General features: G+C 46.1%; 1 protein-coding gene across 2 annotated transcripts in view; it reads left to right on the top strand.

The window, feature by feature from the left end:
- The window catches only part of nup160 (nucleoporin 160), a 41,046-nt gene that overhangs the window by 4,121 nt on the left and 16,219 nt on the right, over positions 1-20,706 (top strand). The window contains exons 6-19 of one of the 2 annotated variants that reach the window (XM_044191856.1): positions 363-599; positions 1,411-1,508; positions 1,732-1,816; positions 4,194-4,262; positions 5,617-5,700; positions 7,648-7,818; positions 10,127-10,226; positions 10,454-10,619; positions 11,998-12,131; positions 12,883-13,043; positions 14,976-15,112; positions 16,259-16,329; positions 19,372-19,522; positions 19,996-20,065. In XM_044191856.1, the coding sequence (XP_044047791.1) occupies positions 363-599; positions 1,411-1,508; positions 1,732-1,816; positions 4,194-4,262; positions 5,617-5,700; positions 7,648-7,818; positions 10,127-10,226; positions 10,454-10,619; positions 11,998-12,131; positions 12,883-13,043; positions 14,976-15,112; positions 16,259-16,329; positions 19,372-19,522; positions 19,996-20,065 (1,734 nt within the window). Of the gene's footprint in view, positions 1-362; positions 600-1,410; positions 1,509-1,731; positions 1,817-4,193; positions 4,263-5,616; positions 5,701-7,647; positions 7,819-10,126; positions 10,227-10,453; positions 10,620-11,997; positions 12,132-12,882; positions 13,044-14,975; positions 15,113-16,258; positions 16,330-19,368; positions 19,523-19,995; positions 20,066-20,706 lie in introns of both variants that reach the window. The other variant, XM_044191855.1, reaches the window with a different exon arrangement.

Below are 20,706 nucleotides of genomic sequence, written 5' to 3'. Positions count from 1 at the left end.
GCATCTTATCTTATTTAACATAAAGTCATTATGTTGCTGGTCTGACGTCTGTTGAAACCAGTCATCTTACTGTCTTTACAAAGTCGTTAGCGCACAGATCAAACCTCAAGTTAAAACACTAATCCTGACATCAATCATGATGATCCAACCTAAACTTATTTAACTGATGAACGAAAAACATTTGTTGCAGCAGATTTTTGTCTTCAGATTATTCTGATGACTAGAATCATCAGTGTTTAAAGGGCAGTATATAAATATATATAAATACAGTATGTGAATGTACAGTAAATATGTGATGTCAGAAATACTTGATGTACAAGTACTGCATCATTAAATAAGTACTTGTTATGTTTCCCCTGCAGGAGCAGGCGTGCCTGCTGGAGGCGGACATGTTGGAGTACATGCCGGCCTGTAAAGGGGTGAAGCGTCTGGCCGGTCAGGGTCACCGTCTGAGGCTGGCCTTCTCCTCCACCACCGGCCTCTGTCTGTGCGTTTACCTGGCTGTACCTCAGAGAGGACAGTTCACCGTCCTGCAGCTGGTCGCCACCGACAACAACCGCTACAGCCTCGACCACATCTCCTCTCTCTTCACGACGCAGGTAAGCTGCAGGTGGAGGCGGCTGCAGATCGAATGTTCACTGTGTTGATTTTTACTGCAGCTTTATGTCACGTCCTGCTGCCTCCTGATCTCTTTCCCTGCGAGATGCAACAAGCCAACTGACTGTGATGAAAACAGTGTTAAACGTACGTGACACAGAGCTAGAGACCAACACATACTACATGTTTAAAGCCACTTTCAGTATTTGAGAGTTTAAAAAATCTGACAAACACATAAGTGAAAACCGTTTTGATGAGAATCACTTACATTAGCTCACTTCATAGAGAAATGTGATCAGGACCCGTAGTGAGTTATAGAAACTGTTTTCTGCTCTGACATTTCTTGTTATGTATCGTCCAACACATCCAACATTTAATTAAAAAGGATCACCGATAAAATATGTATATTGAGGCCACGAGATACAATTCGTTCACACGTTTTAATTAAGAGATAAGCGTGTATAGAGAGAGCCGCTTAGAGGGCTTAACCAGTCGAAGCACACAGACAGGCCTCTCTCCGGCGCCATCATGGCGGGAGGAACGGCCGCCGCCGCCAGGGTTTAACGTGTAATATTTAATGTCATCTCTTCTGACAGATGACATCATTCTGAATATTAAGTAGCCATGTGCTTCTGATAGCATGGCTTATTATCATTCAGAATGACGTCATCAAACCACTTATCTGTGTTAACCTCGCTCTAACTATAAACCATAAACATCTGTTTGTCTTCTAACGCTGCTCTCGTGGTGCGGCGTAGCGCTGCAGTATCTCCGGGCGCTTCTCTCTATATACACTATGTACTGTGTCAACAGGAGACTCTGGTGGACTTTGCTCTGACCTCCTCAGACATCTGGGGCGTCTGGGTGGACGACTCCAACACCACTGTTGTCAAATACATCAACTTTGAACAGTAAGTAGTCGCATGAATGAGCAGCAGTGGGAGAATATGAAATGGACATTACATGAACTAAGATAATTAAGAATAAATATAATAGTTACAGCCTCAGTTTCCTCCTGTAGTTAAAATCTCTGTTTTATTGACCTGATGTCGATATTTGGTTTATTTAATATTAATATTTATAATTAAATAAATATATTTAGGGGCGCTATTTAACAGCGTGTTTGTTTTCCAGTAACACAGCAGGTCAGTGGAACCAGGTGTTTGTTCAGCCTCCACCAGAGGAAGAAGTCCATATAGGAGTGGACCAGGACCCCAGAGTAAGACCAGTTCCACACCAACAACCACTGATCAAACTGTGACCTCTGATCTCCTCAAGGGGACAAAAAGTGATCAATAAAGTCAAAACAATCAAATCTTTAGATGTAGCTGAATTTACAGCTGAAACGATTAATCAAGTAGTCGACTGACAGGAAAGTAATCGTCAACTAATTTGATAATTAATCGTTAAAGTCAGACATTCTCTAGTTTCAGCTGCTGAAATGAGAAGTTTCCTGCTTTTTGTTTGGGATTTATTATTTTAAGTGGAATATTAAACAACTTCGGACTGTTGATCCGATAAACGAGCAGCTTGAAGATTTTATTCACTATTTCTTGACATTTCATTGACTAAATGAATAATCGTTAATGAAAATAATTGTTAGTTGCAGCTGCTCCAGCTAAATGAATAATAAATGATAGAGACTGTAGATGCATGTGCAGTTACATATTATGGGATGTTCAGAATAGCAGACACGTGATAAAGCTACAGACCTGCAGTAAAGACCGGCTGAAGCTTCAGGACGGGTCATCAGGACTTCACACGTCGTCTTATAGTGTCGGTTTTTCCATGAAACGATCTGTAGTAAAACATTAAACCTGTGCTGGTCCTCGGAGGGGAACTCGGGTGTTGCAGCAGCACGGACACAGAAATAAGAACAGGGAGAATGAGTCAGTCAGTAAAATAAAAATGGAAATATATAGAAACTCTACAGTATAAGTATAAATACACACAGTACCCACGACCAGTGTTGTACTTGAAGTAATACTGCAGTACTGTCTCAAGTGAACACAGTGACGTAGTACATGTACTCATATGAGTCATATGATGCCGTCTACTATAACTGCAAACACCTGAATATAATATAATATAATTAAGTAATGATACTTAGTGTTTGTCTGTATTAATATAGAAATAGACATATAATAGTTTATAATGTACTAAAACAGTATAACATATTAACATAATATAGTATAGTGCACTAATCTATTATAGAATATAAAATATAGAAAGAGTATAGTATTGTATAATAATAAACATTATATGTATTACGTGTTTAATATCTGCAAATCAGTCCAATGGAGAGATCATTGTGAGACATGTATATAATACTGTGATGTTATATATGTGTGTGTCTCGTTATTTACTGTCGATGTGAAACATTCGACCAGATCACGAAGGCACCAACAAACATCACAGTATTATATACGTTCACAGGTGAACAGGCGAGTGAAGTGGACAGCTATTGGCTGTAACCCCCAGCAACCATATATGTCTCTACAGAAAACAATGAAGGTGATAGCAGGCGTCAACACTGGACTGTAAAACACTACAGCACATAGTTATTAAATGAAATATGAACTTATATGGGCGTTCAAATGAAAATGTAATTCCAAAATAGCATTATAATTTTATAATGTGAGTAAACTTATATGGGCGTTTTCCATAAAATATGATCTCGCAGCTGCTGTGATGCGAAAAATATATCATCATCATCCAGTTTCACCAAAATCAGTGAATAAAGTTATAAAAGTTGTTTTTGTACAGTAATCTGTGAGGCTCCGCCCCCAGAAACGCCGCGGCGTCTATCGTTTCTCAAACCTAATTCTTGCCTCATTTGTGGTCTGAACAGTAAATTCATCAAATTCAGTTTCAGTGAACACAGTCAGAAAGTTGCCTGTGCAGTGATCCAGCAGTCAGGGAGGCCCGGCCGCCTTCTCGCCTTTCTGCCGCCGGCGGACGACGCACACGAGCAAAGCAGCAGGTGTTCAAGCAGGTGGCGTCCTGACTGAAGACCCGCCGTGATGAGCGCACTGACAGATTACATTTTCAGGTTGACCCCAAAAGAGCGCGGTGACGCGTAAATGCAAAGACTGAGGCGCTTTGAAAATGAAATGTCAAATGCAGTTTTCATTTTCAAATTGTTCATATTCAAACGTTTCATTTTGACTTAAATATTGCTCGCATTAAAGGAAAATCAGGTTCCATTGTTTATATTTCATTTTCAAACTTGAATTGACTTTCTGTCCTCTGTGCCGCGGGTTACCGCTTATCAAACAGCTTTTCCATTTTAACATAGGCACAGAACGCCCATTTAGGTAAATGAAAACTGCATTATTGCATTTTCATGTTTGCTCAGATTACTCACGTTTAAAATTATAATGCTGTTGTGGAATTACATTTTCAAGTTTACATTATTTTAATATACTGTAGTCCCGTAAAAACATTAAGGTTTTCAAATCTAAATAAAATGTCAAATGATTGAAATGAATCACTTATCCAGGTGATCAGGTGTGTCGTCATGGTAACTCAGCTCTCACTGTTCATTCATCATGTTGACTGTCAGATTAAATACTGTATGTGTTGTATGTCAACAGGAGACGTACCTGGAGGTTCTCTTCTCTCCTCTACGCTTCACAGCGTCAGCCATAATTAAAGCTCTACAGGTGAGGAACTACGTGCTGTAGTTAAAGCTCTACAGGTGAGGAACTATCTGCTGTAGTTAAAGCTCTACAGGTGAGGAACTACCTGCTGTAGTTAAAGCTCTACAGGTGAGGAACTACCTGCTGTAGTTAAAGCTCTGCAGGTGAGGAACTACCTGCTGTAGTTACAGCTCTGCAGGTGAGGAACTACCTGCTGTAGTTAAAGCTCTGCAGGTGAGGAACTATCTGTTGTAGTTACAGCTCTGCAGGTGAGGAACTACCTGCTGTAGTTAAAGCTCTGCAGGTGAGGAACTACCTGCTGTAGTTAAAGCTCTGCAGGTGAGGAACTACCTGCTGTAGTTACAGCTCTACAGGTGAGGAACTACCTGCTGTAGTTAAAGCTCTACAGGTGAGGAACTACCTGCTGTAGTTAAAGCTCTACAGGTGAGGAACTACCTGCTGTAGTTAAAGCTCTACAGGTGAGGAACTACCTGCTGTAGTTAAAGCTCTACAGGTGAGGAACTACCTGCTGTAGTTAAAGCTCTACAGGTGAGGAACTACCTGCTGTAGTTAAAGCTCTACAGGTGAGGAACTATCTGCTGTAGTTAAAGCTCTACAGGTGAGGAACTACCTGCTGTAGTTAAAGCTCTACAGGTGAGGAACTACCTGCTGTAGTTAAAGCTCTGCAGGTGAGGAACTACCTGCTGTAGTTATAGCTCTGCAGGTGAGGAACTACCTGCTGTAGTTACAGCTCTACAGGTGAGGAACTACCTGCTGTAGTTAAAGCTCTGCAGGTGAGGAACTACCTGCTGTAGTTAAAGCTCTGCAGGTGAGGAACTACCTGCTGTAGTTAAAGCTCTGCAGGTGAGGAACTACCTGCTGTAGTTAAAGCTCTGCGGGTGAGGCACTACCTGCTGTAGTTAAAGCTCTACAGGTGAGGAACTACCTGCTGTAGTTACAGCTCTACAGGTGAGGAACTACCTGCTGTAGTTACAGCTCTACAGGTGAGGAACTACCTGCTGTAGTTAAAGCTCTGCAGGTGAGGAACTACCTGCTGTAGTTAAAGCTCTGCAGGTGAGGAACTACCTGCTGTAGTTACAGCTCTACAGGTGAGGAACTACCTGCTGTAGTTAAAGCTCTGCAGGTGAGGAGCTACGTTAAAGGGGCAATATGTAAGATTTATTTTAAAAGATGGGGGATAGGCTTTGGCGGTATCAGGTACTACGGGGCACCAGGGTATTTAGAAGGTATGATTTTAGATACGTCAAACAGTCGCACGGGCTGCGTGTCTCACTGAGTCGGGTCGCAATGCACAGATTTGATTGGCTGAATAGCGTCATGATGATTCTGAGCATGATGTGTGTTTTCTGTGTTGCAGATCTACCGCAGAGGCTCGGAGAGGAGCACTGATTGGTCCTGGGAGACGCTGAAGAAGGAGGTGACGGTGGCTGTGGAGAGCGAGGTAATTTACCCCCAACGTGGTCTGCGGCCATGTTTACTCCAACAGCACTAACGTCATTTCAAAATCCCTGTCTGTTAAACACTGATGGTGTCTGGTGCAGGCAGTAACCTCTGTCCTCCTCCTCCCGTCTGTCCTCCTCCTCCTCCCGTCTGTCCTCCTCCTGTCCTCCTCCTCCCGTCTGTCCTCCTGTCTGTCCTCCTCCTGTCTGTCCTCCTCCTCCTCCTGTCTGTCCTCCTCCCGTCTGTCCTCCTCCTCCTGTCTGTCCTCCTCCTGTCCCCCTCCTCCCGTCTGTCCTCCTCCTCCTGTCTGTCCTCCTCCTGTCCCCCTCCTCCCGTCTGTCCTCCTCCTCCTCCTGTCTGTCCTCCTGTCTGTCCTCCTCCTCCCGTCTGTCCTCCTCCCGTCTGTCCTCCTCCCGTCTGTCCTCCTGTCTGTCCTCCTCCCGTCTGTCCTCCTGTCTGTCCCCCTCCTGTCTGTCCTCCTCCTCCCGTCTGTCCTCCTGTCTGTCCCCTCCTGTCTGTCCTCCTCCTCCCGTCTGTCCTCCTGTCTGTCCTCCTCCCGTCTGTCCTCCTGTCTGTCCTCTCGTCTGTCCTCCTGTTCTCCTCCTCCTGTCTGTCCTCCCGTCTGTCCTCCTCCCACCTGTCCTCCTGTCTGTCCCCCTCCTGTCTGTCCTCCTCCCGTCTGTCCTCCTGTCTGTCCTCCTCTCGTCTGTCCTCCTGTCCTCCTCCTCCCACCTGTCCTCCCGTCTGTCCCCCTCCCACCTGTCCTCCTGTCTGTCTCTCCTCCTGTCTGTTCTCCTCCTGTCTGTCCTCCTCCTCCTCCTCCTCCTCCCACCTGTCCTCCCGTCTGTCCCCCTCCCACCTGTCCTCCTGTCTGTCTCTCCTCCTGTCTGTCCTCCTCCTCCTCCTCCTACCTGTCCTCCCGTCTGTCCTCCTCCTTCTGTCCTCCCGTCTGTCCACCTGTCCTCCCGTCTGTCCCCCTCCCACCTGTCCTCCTCCCACCTGTCCTCCCGTCTGTCCCCCTCCCACCTGTCCTCCTGTCTGTCTCTCCTCCTGTCTGTTCTCCTCCTGTCTGTCCCCCTCCTGTCTGTCCTCCTCCTCCCGTCTGTCCTCCTGTCTGTCCTCCTCCCGTCTGTCCTCCTGTCTGTCCTCCTCCTCCTCCCACCTGTCCTCCCGTCTGTCCCCCTCCCACCTGTCCTCCTGTCTGTCTCTCCTCCTGTCTGTTCTCCTCCTGTCTGTCCGTCCCCTCCTGTCTGTCCTCCTCCTCCCGTCTGTCCTCCTGTCTGTCCTCCTCCCGTCTGTCCTCCTGTCTGTCCTCCTCCTCCTCCCACCTGTCCTCCCGTCTGTCCCCCTCCCACCTGTCCTCCTGTCTGTCTCTCCTCCTGTCTGTCCTCCTCCTGTCTGTCCTCCTCCTACCTGTCCTCCCATCTGTCCTCCTCCTTCTGTCCTCCCGTCTGTCCACCTGTCCTCTCGTCTGTCCTCCTGTTCTCCTCCTCCTGTCTGTCCTCCCGTCTGTCCTCCTCCCGTCTGTCCTCCTGTCTGTCCTCCTCCCGTCTGTCCTCCTGTCTGTCCTCCTCTCGTCTGTCCTCCTCCTCCTCCTCCTCCCACCTGTCCTCCCGTCTGTCCCCCTCCCACCTGTCCTCCTGTCTGTCTCTCCTCCTGTCTGTCCTCCTCCTGTCTGTCCTCCTCCTACCTGTCCTCCCATCTGTCCTCCTCCTTCTGTCCTCCCGTCTGTCCACCTGTCCTCCCGTCTGTCTCTCCTCCTGTCTGTTCTCCTCCTGTCTGTCCTCCTCCTCCTCCTACCTGTCCTCCCGTCTGTCCTCCTCCTTCTGTCCTCCCGTCTGTCCACCTGTCCTCCCGTCTGTCCTCCTGTCCTCCCGTCTGTCCCCCTCCCACCTGTCCTCCTCCCACCTGTCCTCCTCCTTCTGTCCTCCCGTCTGTCCTCCTGCAGCTGCAGAGCAGCGTGACAGAGTTTGAGTTTTCTCAGGAGGAGTATCGGCAGCTGCAGGTGGAGTTTTGGTCCAAGTTTTACGCCTGCTGTCTGCAGTACCAGGAGGCTCAGTCTCTGCCTCTGGGCCTGACTGTCAGCCTCCACACCAGCATGGTCTGCCTGCTGAAGAAGGTTAGGAAGCCGCTCTCGTACATCCGTCTGTCTGTCATTGGTTTCATGTAGCACCGCGTTTTGAACAAGTTCAGATGTAGAAACCAGAAGTAAAAATTAAGCCAAAACATGCCGGGCACGGGTACGAGCCAGAGTCTGCGCAGTAGTGATCGGGGGTGGTCACCTGCATTATTCTATACACGATAACATAATATATATTTAACGCTAGCCAGTAACGGTTTTAGATTAAGCTGCGTTTCCACCACAGCAGCCTCACTGACCAGGCCTGCAGAGGCGTTCGTTATTTTACTGCCTCGTGAGCGCAGGCATAGGCCGATGCCCATTATCTCAAAATGCCAGATAATGATAATCATGATTGACAGCAGCTCGCTCAGTCGCGTGCAGGGCTCAGCCGTCAATCATGACGTGAAACCCCCCTTTTTATAGCATCAAATAACCAAACGTAGCAGAAACAAACATCAGCGAGATAAGAACGACCTAAACTGACAGAAACCATCTTTGGGGTTTGGCTCACCACTAGGTGTCGCACTTGACTCAGCAGCCGCTCCCGAGTGGAACAAAAGCTGCGTTTACACCCAAAGCACCAGGAACTTTAATCCCCAGGAACTACTTTCAAGGAACTATAAGGTCCTTCAGCCCGCTGTCGTCTGCGTTTCCACCGCGGTCTAAAGACCCGGGAAGATCAGGCAGAGTACACCGTTCGGTTACACCATCACACAGCTGCGTAACTCTGCTGTTTTAACTTGTTAAACTCATCACCTGCAGTTCAGCACGAGGACCTTTGCTTAGTTTAACCTGTGCACTGTCACCTGTTTGAAACCCTGAGCTCAGCGCTGTATAACGGGGAAACCGAGAGCCGCTGCTTCCTCAGAGCGCTGTAATATTAGAATATGGTAACACAAGCGTCCCGTGTCTTTCTACACATACAGCAGCGTACACTTGTTTTCAGACACAAGAACAGCCGCTGTGCACACATTTAGCTCCACAGCTGTTTATTAATCTGCAGAAATATAAATGTGTAAAACGCAGCGTTTGCGTGCTTCAGCAGGAGACGCGAGGGCTGCCGGTGTCGCAGGAGGAAACACGCCGGTCTGCAGCCGCCACTTCACTTTACCGCAACGCTTCATCTGAAAAACACAAACGTGCGACATTGAGATATCATTCTGTACGATCGATTTAGCCAAATCTAGTCTTAACGAACACCACGATTCTACACTGTTAGAGGTTAACGTTAGCAGTCAGCGTTAGCATGTTGCTAACTTTAGCTTTTGGCTAGGGTAGCAATAGCATGAGAGTTAGCAGTTAGCGTTATAGCATTTAGCAAGCAGCATGTGGGCCGTATGTGATTAACCTTCAACCGCCAGAGAAGGCCGGCCTGGGACCCGGCAACGCATCGATCCAGATGGTCAAACCACCGCTGCTCCAATGATCAGAAATGATCAGCGCAGCAAGCCCTGCCCCACAAGTTCCTGTACTTGGAAAGTACTACCCCCGAGCAGGAACCTTTTGGGGGGTAAAATAATGTCCCCGGAACTTAATTTAGACCTGGTCCCTGCGGTGGAAACGCGGCTATAATGAGTTGGATTTAGCACCGTGATGCCGTCGGCACCGGTTGCTGATGATGTAGGCTTCTTTTTAATTTGCCAGAACGTGTCATAATGAGAAATGCCGGTTTACATAAAATCAAACCGCTTTAAGCTTGTACACCGAACCGGCAAAACCCGGAAATGGACCCAACTCTAGTGCGTAGTCATAGCCCTGCAGTTTAAAGGTACAGAGTCATATTCTTGCTGTTCAGCTGTGCTACACCATGAAAATGAGATTTAATCATTAAAAGGACATTTAGGCTTCAGGGTGGGCTGACAGCAGAATGACAAACTCAATGGAACTAAATGAATAAACCTAAAATTCACTCAGCCAATCAGAGAGGCTCACCTGCAGCCTGTTACACACCACAGCAGGTGCACGTGGGGGGTTACAGCACATACACATAATACGACCGGGTCGTCACATTGGGGTCAACGTTACAGTTGGTCAGCTCTAAATATCTTGTTACAGTCGCCAGTGTGTCTGACGCTGCAGAGGAGCTAATCTCCTTCATGTGACGCGGGTCAACGTTCGTAATAGACCTTTAGTTTTACATCACAGTTTGGGAGGGGCCGGCGGATTCAGCTGAACTAAACTAATCCAAACAGACGCACACAAACTAATGTTGAGCAGGAAAAGCCGTTTTTACACACAATAATGTGTTTTGTCATCACGTTTGTGTTCAGAGCAAAGCAATAACACAGTGCTGCTCGTGTTTCAGGGGTTTGTGTCGTTCCTCCTGCCTTGTTTCGCTGTGGATCATTTGTACCTGTCCTATGATGAGTACCTGTTCTCAGAGGAGGAGACGCCCATCGCTGAAGGTAACTACACCTTTTATCTGCTGATGGTGACTCGACTAAATCAAGGCTTCTGTCCGACTCTGAAGCTTCTTCATACCGTAGTGACCACCATCTTCGCTGTGAACAGAAATATCCAGTAAAACGAGAGTTTGAGACTTTGTGCTTGTAAACTGTACGTGTGTGTGTGTGTGTTGTGATATATGTTACATGTGTGTGTGTGTGTGTGTGTTTTTGTGTGTGGTCCTCAGACCCTGAGGTGGGGCGGGACGTCCTGCAGCTGGTTCAGTGTCTGCGGCTGGTCAGTGATGCCGTTTCTGGAGAGATGGCGTACGAGATGGAGAAAGCTCTGGAACATCTTCAGTCACCTGAGAGAGCTGCCGAACTCGTCCTGGAAAACATGCTGTCCAATGACAAGTCAGTGCCTTACATACACCTGTCCAATGACAAGTCAGTCCCTTACATACACCTGTCCAATGACAAGTCAGTGCCTTACATACACCTGTCCAATGACAAGTCAGTCCCTTACATACACCTGTCCAATGACAAGTCAGTGCCTTACATACACCTGTCCGATGACAAGTCAGTCCCTTACATACACCTGTCCGATGACAAGTCAGTCCCTTACATACACCTGTCCGATGACAAGTCAGTGCCTTACATACACCTGTCCGATGACAAGTCAGTCCCTTACATACACCTGTCCGATGACAAGTCAGTCCCTTACATACACCTGTCCGATGACAAGTCAGTGCCTTACATACACCTGTCCGCTGACAAGTCATACACCTGTCCGATGACAAGTCAGTGCCTTACATACACCTGTCCGATGACAAGTCAGTGCCTTACATACACCTGTCCGATGACAAGTCAGTGCCTTACATACACCTGTCCGATGACAAGTCAGTCCCTTACATACACCTGTCCGATGACAAGTCAGTGCCTTACATACACCTGTCCGATGACAAGTCAGTGCCTTACATACACCTGTCCGATGACAAGTCAGTGCCTTACATACACCTGTCCGATGACAAGTCAGTGCCTTACATACACCTGTCCGATGACAAGTCAGTCCCTTACATACACCTGTCCAATGACAAGTCAGTCCCTTACATACACCTGTCCGATGACAAGTCAGTCTGAAGTTGAAATGAACTCTGTACTGCACCCGATGAGTTTATTAATCTTCTCTGGAGTAACAAAGGAAGAGATGATTATCAGTGCAGACTAGAGCTGGACCTGATGATGATGATGATAATGATGATGATGATAATGATAATGATGATGATGATAATGATATCCTTCCTTACATCGTGAACCCTCAGCCTGTTTCTGCATTACTTATGAAATCTACGCGGGGAAACCTGTATGTTGTACAGGTTTTATTGTGTAATATTTCTTTTTCCATCTCATTTCAAACAAATGAACTAAATTCGTAATCCAGTGATTTATTATGTTCATTTTGTAGATTTCATCGATCGTGTCCTTCCGTTTGCTAATTTGTGTTGCACTGAAATATAACATCAGGGTTTCAGATCGTACCACTTACTCCTGTTCTCACCTTTTGGTGTTTATGTATCATTTGCAACCAATGAATACATCTTTGATTGAATCGATTATCAAAATAGCTTCCAGTTTTCTGCTGATCGACTAATTGGTTAATTGTTAATTGTTTTGGCTCTACACCTCTGCAAGAAAGCGTATCGCGTTAGTGGTTTCATGAGTGTTTTAAACGCTAATCAAGGGAATTAACTTCATTGATTTTAACAGTAGTGTCGCGTCATGTTTCCTGCAGTGAGAACGTGATCGAGGACATCCAGAACAAACTGCAGGACATCCGAAACCCGATGGCGGCCATGATGGTCCTGCTGAGGGAGATGGACCTGGAGACGGACTCGGAGGTCGGAGGAGAAGGACCCATCACACCTGGTGGGAAACAGCTAATTAACTCTGTGTGAACTTTAACCTCAGGGGAGATTTTGTTGTTGAGTTGTTAAAAATCCTGAAACGAAAACAATGTTCATACGAACAGCTGTAACACACACACATTGAATGCATCCATCTTGTAAGTCTGCCTGTGTAAGACGACAACACCTCCTCCCGTCTTGTTCACACTTCTTCTTTTCATAAAGAATTGATATTTAATAATCGTTTCAGCATCACTGTGCTGAAGTCTGCTGTCGGCATGACAACCAGGGACAAAAAATAAAGTTTCTTATTGGTTATATTTTTTTCTTTTATGTTATTTGCCAAAAAACACGTGACATCGTGTATCGATTCTGTTTTACGTAGTCGCTGGAAATATTCGTGACTCACATGACGTTAATCTGCCGGTCACTTTCTGACTGATGTGAAACTGGATCGATATAAAAACACTGAGAAAACCAGTCTGACGTGGCTTCGCTGCATTTTTAATACGCTGACTTTTCCTCTTTTGATGCGTTTGAGAACTTAATGTAAAAACGTATTTCATGTATTTTGATGTGATTATTATTAAAGTAAAAGAGAGAAAATGGGACTTCACTGCAGCGGAAATTAATTGCATAAAGTTTAAAAGGTTGTGGTTCAGATATATAAACCCATGATTGTCCCGATTAACTCTGTGTGTGTGTGTGTGTGTGTGTGTGTGTGTGTGTGTGTGTGTGTGTGTGTGTGTGTTTCCCTGATCTGTGTCTTGCAGGTCAAAGTCTGAACACGAGGATCAGCCTGTCTCAGCTGTACGGCAGCAGCTCGGCAGTGTCTGTAGTATGTCAGGCCGTCTGTCACATGACCATGACCAGAGCGCTGTTCTGCAGAGACCTGCTCATCCTGCAGAAGCTCTACCTGCGCTTCGGAGACAACGTACGCACACACATACACACACACTCACAGGAACACACACACTCACAGGAACACACACACACTCACAGGAACACACACACAGGAACACACACACACACACACAGGAACACACACACTCTCACAGGAACACACACACACACACACACAGGAACACACACACAGGAACACACACACACTCACAGGAACACACACACACTCACAGGAACACACTCACAGAAACACACACACTCACAGGAAGACACACACACACACTCACAGGACACACACACACACTCACAGGAACACACACACACTCACAGAAACACACACACACACTCACAGAAACACACACACACACACACACTCACAGGAACACACTCACAGAAACACACACACTCACAGAAACACACACACTCACAGGAACACACACACTCACAGGAACACACACACAGGAACACACACTCACAGGAACACACACACACTCACAGAAACACACACACACACACACACTCACAGGAACACACTCACAGAAACACACACACTCACAGAAACACACACACTCACAGAAACACACACACTCACAGAAACACACACACTCACAGGAACACACACACACACACTCACAGGAACACACACACAGGAACACACACACAGGAACACACACTCACAGAAACACACACACTCACAGAAACACACACACACACACACACTCACAGGAACACACTCACAGAAACACACACACTCACAGAAACACACACACTCACAGGAACACACACACTCACAGGAACACACACACACACAGGAACACACACACACACACTCACAGGAACACACACACAGGACAGACACACACACAGGAACACACACACACACACTCACAGGAACACACACACACACACACACTCACAGGAACACACACACACACTCACAGGAACACACACACAGGAACACACACTCACACAACACACACACACACAGAAAACACACACACACACACACTCACAGGAACACACTCACAGAAACACACACACACTCACAGACACACACACACACTCACAGAAACACACACACACACAGGAACACACACACACACACACTCACAGGAACACACACACAGAAACACACACACACACACACACACACACACACACACACAGGAACACACACACAGGAACACACACTCACAGGAACACACACACACACACTCACAGGAACACACACACAGGAACACACACTCACAGGAACACACACACACACAGCTTCAGAATGAACATTTCATTGAAAGTTGTTTTGGTTTTTTTTACAAAGTCACAAACAGTCGCATCTTTGTTGGTCATTTAACCGAAAACAGCGACTGAGAGAGTGAATGTCAGCTAGCGACTGAAACCTTCTCTACGACAGACGTCTCCTGGACGAATGAGGGACGACAGTCTTATTGTGAGAGTGAATGTTAAGAGCGCCCTCTGCCGGGTCACAAGGCAAACTACACACCGAGACTGTAGACGAAAGTTTGAATTCAAACAGTCTGAATATTTAATTTGTCCCCCACGTTACAACCAAAGTTTGAATTTGGAATAAAAAGTGACAAACAAGCGTCCCTTCACTTAAGAGGAGAAATAAACACCCAAACGCACACGTAGAACAGACTAAAAGGGGGGAAATGAGTAATAAGAACAGATACGCAGACTGACACCTCTGTACAGAAGTCTGGATCACTGAGCCGGATCACTGAGCCGGATCACTGAGCCGGATCACTGAGCCGACTGATTCGGCCTGGTTTTAACCCTGAAGTCAGAATAATGTCGGAATCAGGACGAATTTCTGTCAGATCGGTCGTTGTTGTTGTTTGAAGTTCAGTTTGAGGACACGACGAGTGATCTGTCGGATTTCTGGCAGCGCAGACGTTTCTGTCGTCATGGCTGCTGTGATTACATCTGTGTGTGTGTGTCTCAGGTGTTTCTGGGTGGGGGGGCTCAGCTGCTGCAGCTCCAGCAGGACCTGATCCCTCGGAGCTCCCACCTCCTGTCCTCTTATTACCTCCTCAAACACATCAGTCAGAGCCTGGCCTCCTCTGTGCCCATGGATATCATGTGAGTACCCACAAATACACATCTGCATGTAGACTCGCGTGTAGACACGCGCACACACACGCACACGGCAAACAGTTTTAACATTTATTAGCTAAGTTTGACCCTCCGGAATTAACATCACAGACATCAATAACGTCATTTTGACTAGTCACAACGGCAGAGATCAGCAGCGATGTCACTGAAGCGACACTCGACTCGTCACACGTCCTAAATGACAATTGCAGATATCTGTACTTCAGCTTTGACTAGTCAATAGTTGCAGATATGTCCAGCGTCACTATGACTAGTCCCAACTGACCCTTCGCTAAACCCCTCCTCGAAACAGCGACTGTCTAATCATAGCGTAGCAACTGTAACTAGGAACCGCAGGCCTGTCGAGCTTTGTATTTCTCTCCATGTTAAAGCAAGATACCCTGTCTCGAGACAGTTTGGAGGATGGCGTCTTTTTTGTAGTCTTACAAAAACCTAAAACACGGCGGATCTGGCCGGATGGTCGTAAGATTGTTGTTGGCAGTAATCTTCTCAGGGTCCGCTGCACTTAATCCAATCCCCGCGCTCCGGCCCAATTTAAGTCTTAGGATCAACAACTGGTGAGGATGCTGACATATATCTTAAATTAGCTAGCTACACTTATAAAATCTGCTAGTGAGAGTCATTTTAGCCGACAAAATCCACGTCGTCAGCTAGAAATAAGCCTGCTTTTGTTTTCTCTGTGGAATCGAAGACCTAGTGTTTCAAAAATGACAGGTTTCGATGTTAAATCTGCCACCGTTATCACTGTAAACTCATTCCGACTAGTTAAAACTTTATAAGATATCTAAAAAAAAGACAATTAGATATTTTGAATTGAGGGGAATTAAAGATATCTGAAACTGGAATTATGACTAGACATATCTTGAATCAGAGCTTTGACTAGTCAAAGCAGATAGTAGTAATGAATATCCAGGTCGTGTAGAGTCTTTAATAATCTTTTAGAGCCCTAAATGGTGTTTCTATAAAGAATATAAAATATTTATTTATATTAAACTCATGTTAGCAGGTTGTCTTTAAAGTTTAGCAGAGTTTAGTAGGAGACACAAAGAAACATTCACACATGTATAAATGTAGAGGTGTAGAACAGGTTTACTGACCTCTGACCTCCTGCAGAGACGCTAACCTGCAGCACCTCACAGTGTTGGAGCTGTCTGACACCCCGGCCCTCTCCGCCAGCAGATCAGGTGAGTGACCCTGAACTAAAAGGAACTTCATCACTCGTCTCTTCTGCTTCTGCTCTGTGTCCAATACCTTCTAATAAACAGGTGCTAATAATAGATTATAATTAATTAATAGAACATTAAATGAGGAAGGAAAATCTAATGTTGAAATTATTTCCGAATCAGTAAAATGACGGAAAGTGAGACAGAGAAGACAGATACTAAAACCATCATATCAGTAAGAACATATTTATTTATTTATTTATATATATATATTTTAAAAATGCCTCTCTCACCCCCCGTGGGGTGGTATGTGTCCTCCTCATGCTCGGGCCCCAGTGCTCCCATCATCACTGGCACCACTGTTGCTTTTACTCTCCACATCTTTTCCAGCTCCTCTTTCAGCCTTTGGTGTTTTTCAAGCTTGTCGTTTTCCTTCTTCTTGATGCTGCTGTCGCTTGGCATGGCTGCATCTATCTCCGCTGCCTTCTTCTGCTGTTTGTCGATCAACACGATGTCTGGTTGGTTAGCCATCACCAGTTTGTCAGTCTGGATCATGAAGTCCCACAGGATCTTAGCTCAGACAGTCTCAGCTACCTTAGGAGGTGTTTTCCAGTTTGACCCTGGGACCTCCAGCCCAAACTCATGGCAGATGTTCCTGTACACTCTGCCAGCCACTGGCTGATGGCGGTCCATGTACGCTGCTCCTGCTGCTTCTTACAGCCTGCTGTTGTGTGCTGAACCGTCTCAGGTGCGTCTCTGCACAGTCTGCACCTGGGGTCCAGGCTGGCGTGGTCGACCCCAGCCTCTGTGGATCTTGTACTGAGCTGACATGATTAGTGCTTCTGTGCGGTCCTTTTCCAGCCACTGGTAGGATTTCAGCCACTTCTTCTATCAGTCGGTGGTACATGCCGTGCAGGGGCTTGTCTCTCCATGATGGTTCCTCCTCCTCCTCATCATCCTCAGGCTTCTGCTGCCTGAGGTATTCACTTCACATTCATCATTGGGGGCCATCTTCCTGATGTACTCCTGGATCTTTGTTGTTCTGACACTCACTCGTCCTCGGCCTCCCTCGTTCTGCTTAGCGTACAGTCTCAGGGTGCTGGATTTGGGGTGAAACCCTCCGTGCATTGTGAGGAGCATCCTCGTCTTGATATCAGTGGCCTCTGTCTCCTCATTTGGCCAGTTTATTGTACCAGCGGAGTATCTGATGACTAGCGAGGCGTATGTGTTGATGGCTCGGATCATGTTCTTCCCATTCAGCTGACTTTTCAGGACCGGCCTTACTCTGTGTAGGTGTTTGGCTGTGGCTGACTTCCTCGCCGCCTCCTCATGGTTTCCGTTTGCCTGTGGCATCCCAAGGTATCTGTAGCTGTCCTGAACATCTGCAATGTTGCCTTCTGGTAGTTCGACCCCCTCAGTTCTGACCATTTTCCCTTTTTTTGATACCATCTGACCGCACTTGTCCAGTCCGAATGACATTCCCAGGTCGTTGCTGTAGATCCCTCACTCATACCTGGCATACAGTTTGATGTCATCCATGTAGAGGAGGTGACTGATGGTTGCTCCACTTCGGAACCAGTATCTGTAGCCACTCTGTGATGATCTGGCTGCGGGGGTTCAGGCCTCTGCAGAACAGTGCATCACCTTGAAATACGCCGCACTTGATGGTGACTTATGCAGTTGGCTTCTAGACTTGCTTTCCACAGCCCACTGAGTTCTTGATGAAGGCTCTTAGTGTCCTGTTCATTTTGTACATTTCCAAGCATTCCAGTATCCACGTATGGGGCACTGAGTCGTAGGCTTTCTTGTAGTAATCCAGGTTGGTCTGGCTGGTCTTGCAGTCTGGCTCTATCGACCAGTAGCTGGTGCTTGGCTCCCTTGGTATTACAATCATTTCCCTTCTGGGCCTTGGCCATGTGCCGACTCATCTTAGCCACTATGATGCTGCCATGTTGTGCAGGTTATTGGCTGGTAGTTGGATGGAATCCTTCATGATCAGTTGGTTCATTTGTTAGTTTCTTCAGCCATGTGGATCATGTCAGGGCCTGTCCAAGTCTTCATACCTGGCACTCTTTCTTGGATGTCTGCCATTATAATAAGGGGTCCAGCTTGGTCATGATCTTCAATCTCAGGTCAGTCAAGTGGGTCTGTGCCGTAAGGGCTTGGTACCCAATCTCAGAGTGGTGGGACGATGATGATATCTCCCCCCTGCCGTAGCATGTTTGTTGTACCTCATCGATCTCTAGTTGTGATCGCAGTTGCGGATGTTAGAAAACTGAGCCAGGAGTTGTTTCTTTGTCAGTGTAGATGTTGGGTTTCCAAGCGTCCATATATCCCATAGCCTCTGCATATAACCCCTCTCACCGGGGTTGTATAGTAGCATTGCATCCCTAGCACTTTTCTCATCAGAAGATAAACAGACTGCATATTGACTTCCATCAGAGAGAGACCGATAAATCAGTTTATCACAGATATCAGTATCAGGCAGCTCATCAGTAAATGTCAGAAGAGAAACGAACTAAAATGTTTGATGTAATTTAGAAACAGTTTGTCCGCCAGAGAGCGCTGACAGGTTGATTTCACTGTAAAATGTCTCAAACACTGTTTCTGTCTTTGAGTCACTTTTCTTTAATAATCTAAAGGCAAATGTATTTGTACAGCACCTTTCAACAACAAGGTTATTCAGAGTGCTTTACGTAAGACAGAAAGGCATTAAGACGAGATATAAAGAGAAACACAAGACAATATAAAAACACACATAAATGGGATTTAAAAGGATTTAAACAAAGTAAAAGATTAAGATAAGCTTAAATAGCTAAGGGATCCGTATCAAGATTGTTTATGTAAAAAAATTATCAGCAGATATATTATCAAATTTTTCCCAAAATCCCAAATATTGATATCAGTATCGGCCTTACAAATCCAGCATCAGTCAGGTAGTAATGTCAGTCACTCACAGGTCTCACAGGGCACTGTTTTCATTTTGTTCAGTGTGTATGAGGTAATAAGTGCCCCATTGATGTTCAGTGTGTATGAGGTGGTAATAGTATCTCCTCTCAGCAGTGTTGAGTCCTCAGACGGTGGTGGAGCTCTTCTATCAGACTGCAGCCAGGAAGATGATCATCTCTCAGATTTACTCTCAGCAGCAGAGTAACTCTCTGCTCCACTGGACCCACATGATCTCTAATGTGGTCAACCTGCTCGCTCAGCTGCTGTATCCTTCGTTCACCTAACAACACACTGAGCAGGTGTTTCTTTTCTACACACACTTAGGAAGGCAGCAAAAACGTAATGTTGTGCTGTCCTGGTGGTGGCAACGGACACGACTTCCTCAAGATTATAAATACTGGTCAAGTTATTTAAGAAGAAGTTATATTATGAAAGTAAACTGAAAACTCAGTCACATGACACTGTTGACCAGTTGGCAGACTGATGGGAGACTAAACAAGTCATTGAACATCAAAGCTAAATTCAGCGTCTTTAACCTCACGATTCAAAAAAGAAGATCCTGAAAAGGCTTTTGATCGAATGTATCTACGTACGTGCTCCTCAGTCACATTATCACAGCTGCCAGTGAAATCTCAACACAATCTGTATAAACTGCATTATATTTTATTTACTCCAAGGACTTCCTGTGTTCTCCAGTATGTCGTTGTTTGTTGTTGAATCTTAACTGGTGTCTCCCAGTTGGCCCAGTAACCCTGGTTTCCAGTTCCCTGAGTGTCTGATGGCCAACTGTCAGTACACACAGCTGCAGGTGAGTTTGTTCATTATATTATTGATACACTGACTCATATTCATCACACTAACCTGACGTCTTCATCCTCGTCTCAACACTCAGTCAGCAGAGTTCTGATAAATCCAACATGTCGGCCGCTTTATTCTGTATGAAACGTTTATCCTTCGGTTCATTAAAGTCTCTGCAGACACCTGAAGGCAGCAGGACCCATATGTTGATAAATCCTTAGCCTCTGATTGGAGGAGTGACATCACACACTGTTTACACAATTCAATTTTATTTATATAGCGCCAATTCATATAGAGCAGGTCTAGACCGGACTCTTTATATTATTACAGAGACCCAACAAATCCCACCATGAGCAAGCACTTGGCCACAGCGGCAAGAAGAAGCTTCCTTTAAGAGGCAGAAACCTCGAGCAGAACCAGACTCAGGGGGGGCGGCCATTTCGAGTTAGTAACATGCAGTAATGGGATAAAAATGCATACAGACGGAGAGGGAGAGGAGGAGAGAGGTGCATCATGGGAAGTCTCCCAGCAGTCTAGGTCTATAGCAGCATACCTAAGGGATGGTTCAGGACTCACCTGAGCCAGCCCTAACTATAAGCTTTATCACAGAGGAAAGTCTGAAGCCTACTCTTAAATGTGGAGATGGTGTCT

Source organism: Siniperca chuatsi, linkage group LG4 (genome assembly GCF_020085105.1).
Source record: "Siniperca chuatsi isolate FFG_IHB_CAS linkage group LG4, ASM2008510v1, whole genome shotgun sequence".
NCBI classification, from domain to species: Eukaryota; Metazoa; Chordata; class Actinopteri; order Centrarchiformes; family Sinipercidae; genus Siniperca; species Siniperca chuatsi.
The sequence above is the reverse complement of the archived record's forward strand: the minus strand, read 5'-3'. Positions and strand labels throughout refer to the sequence as shown.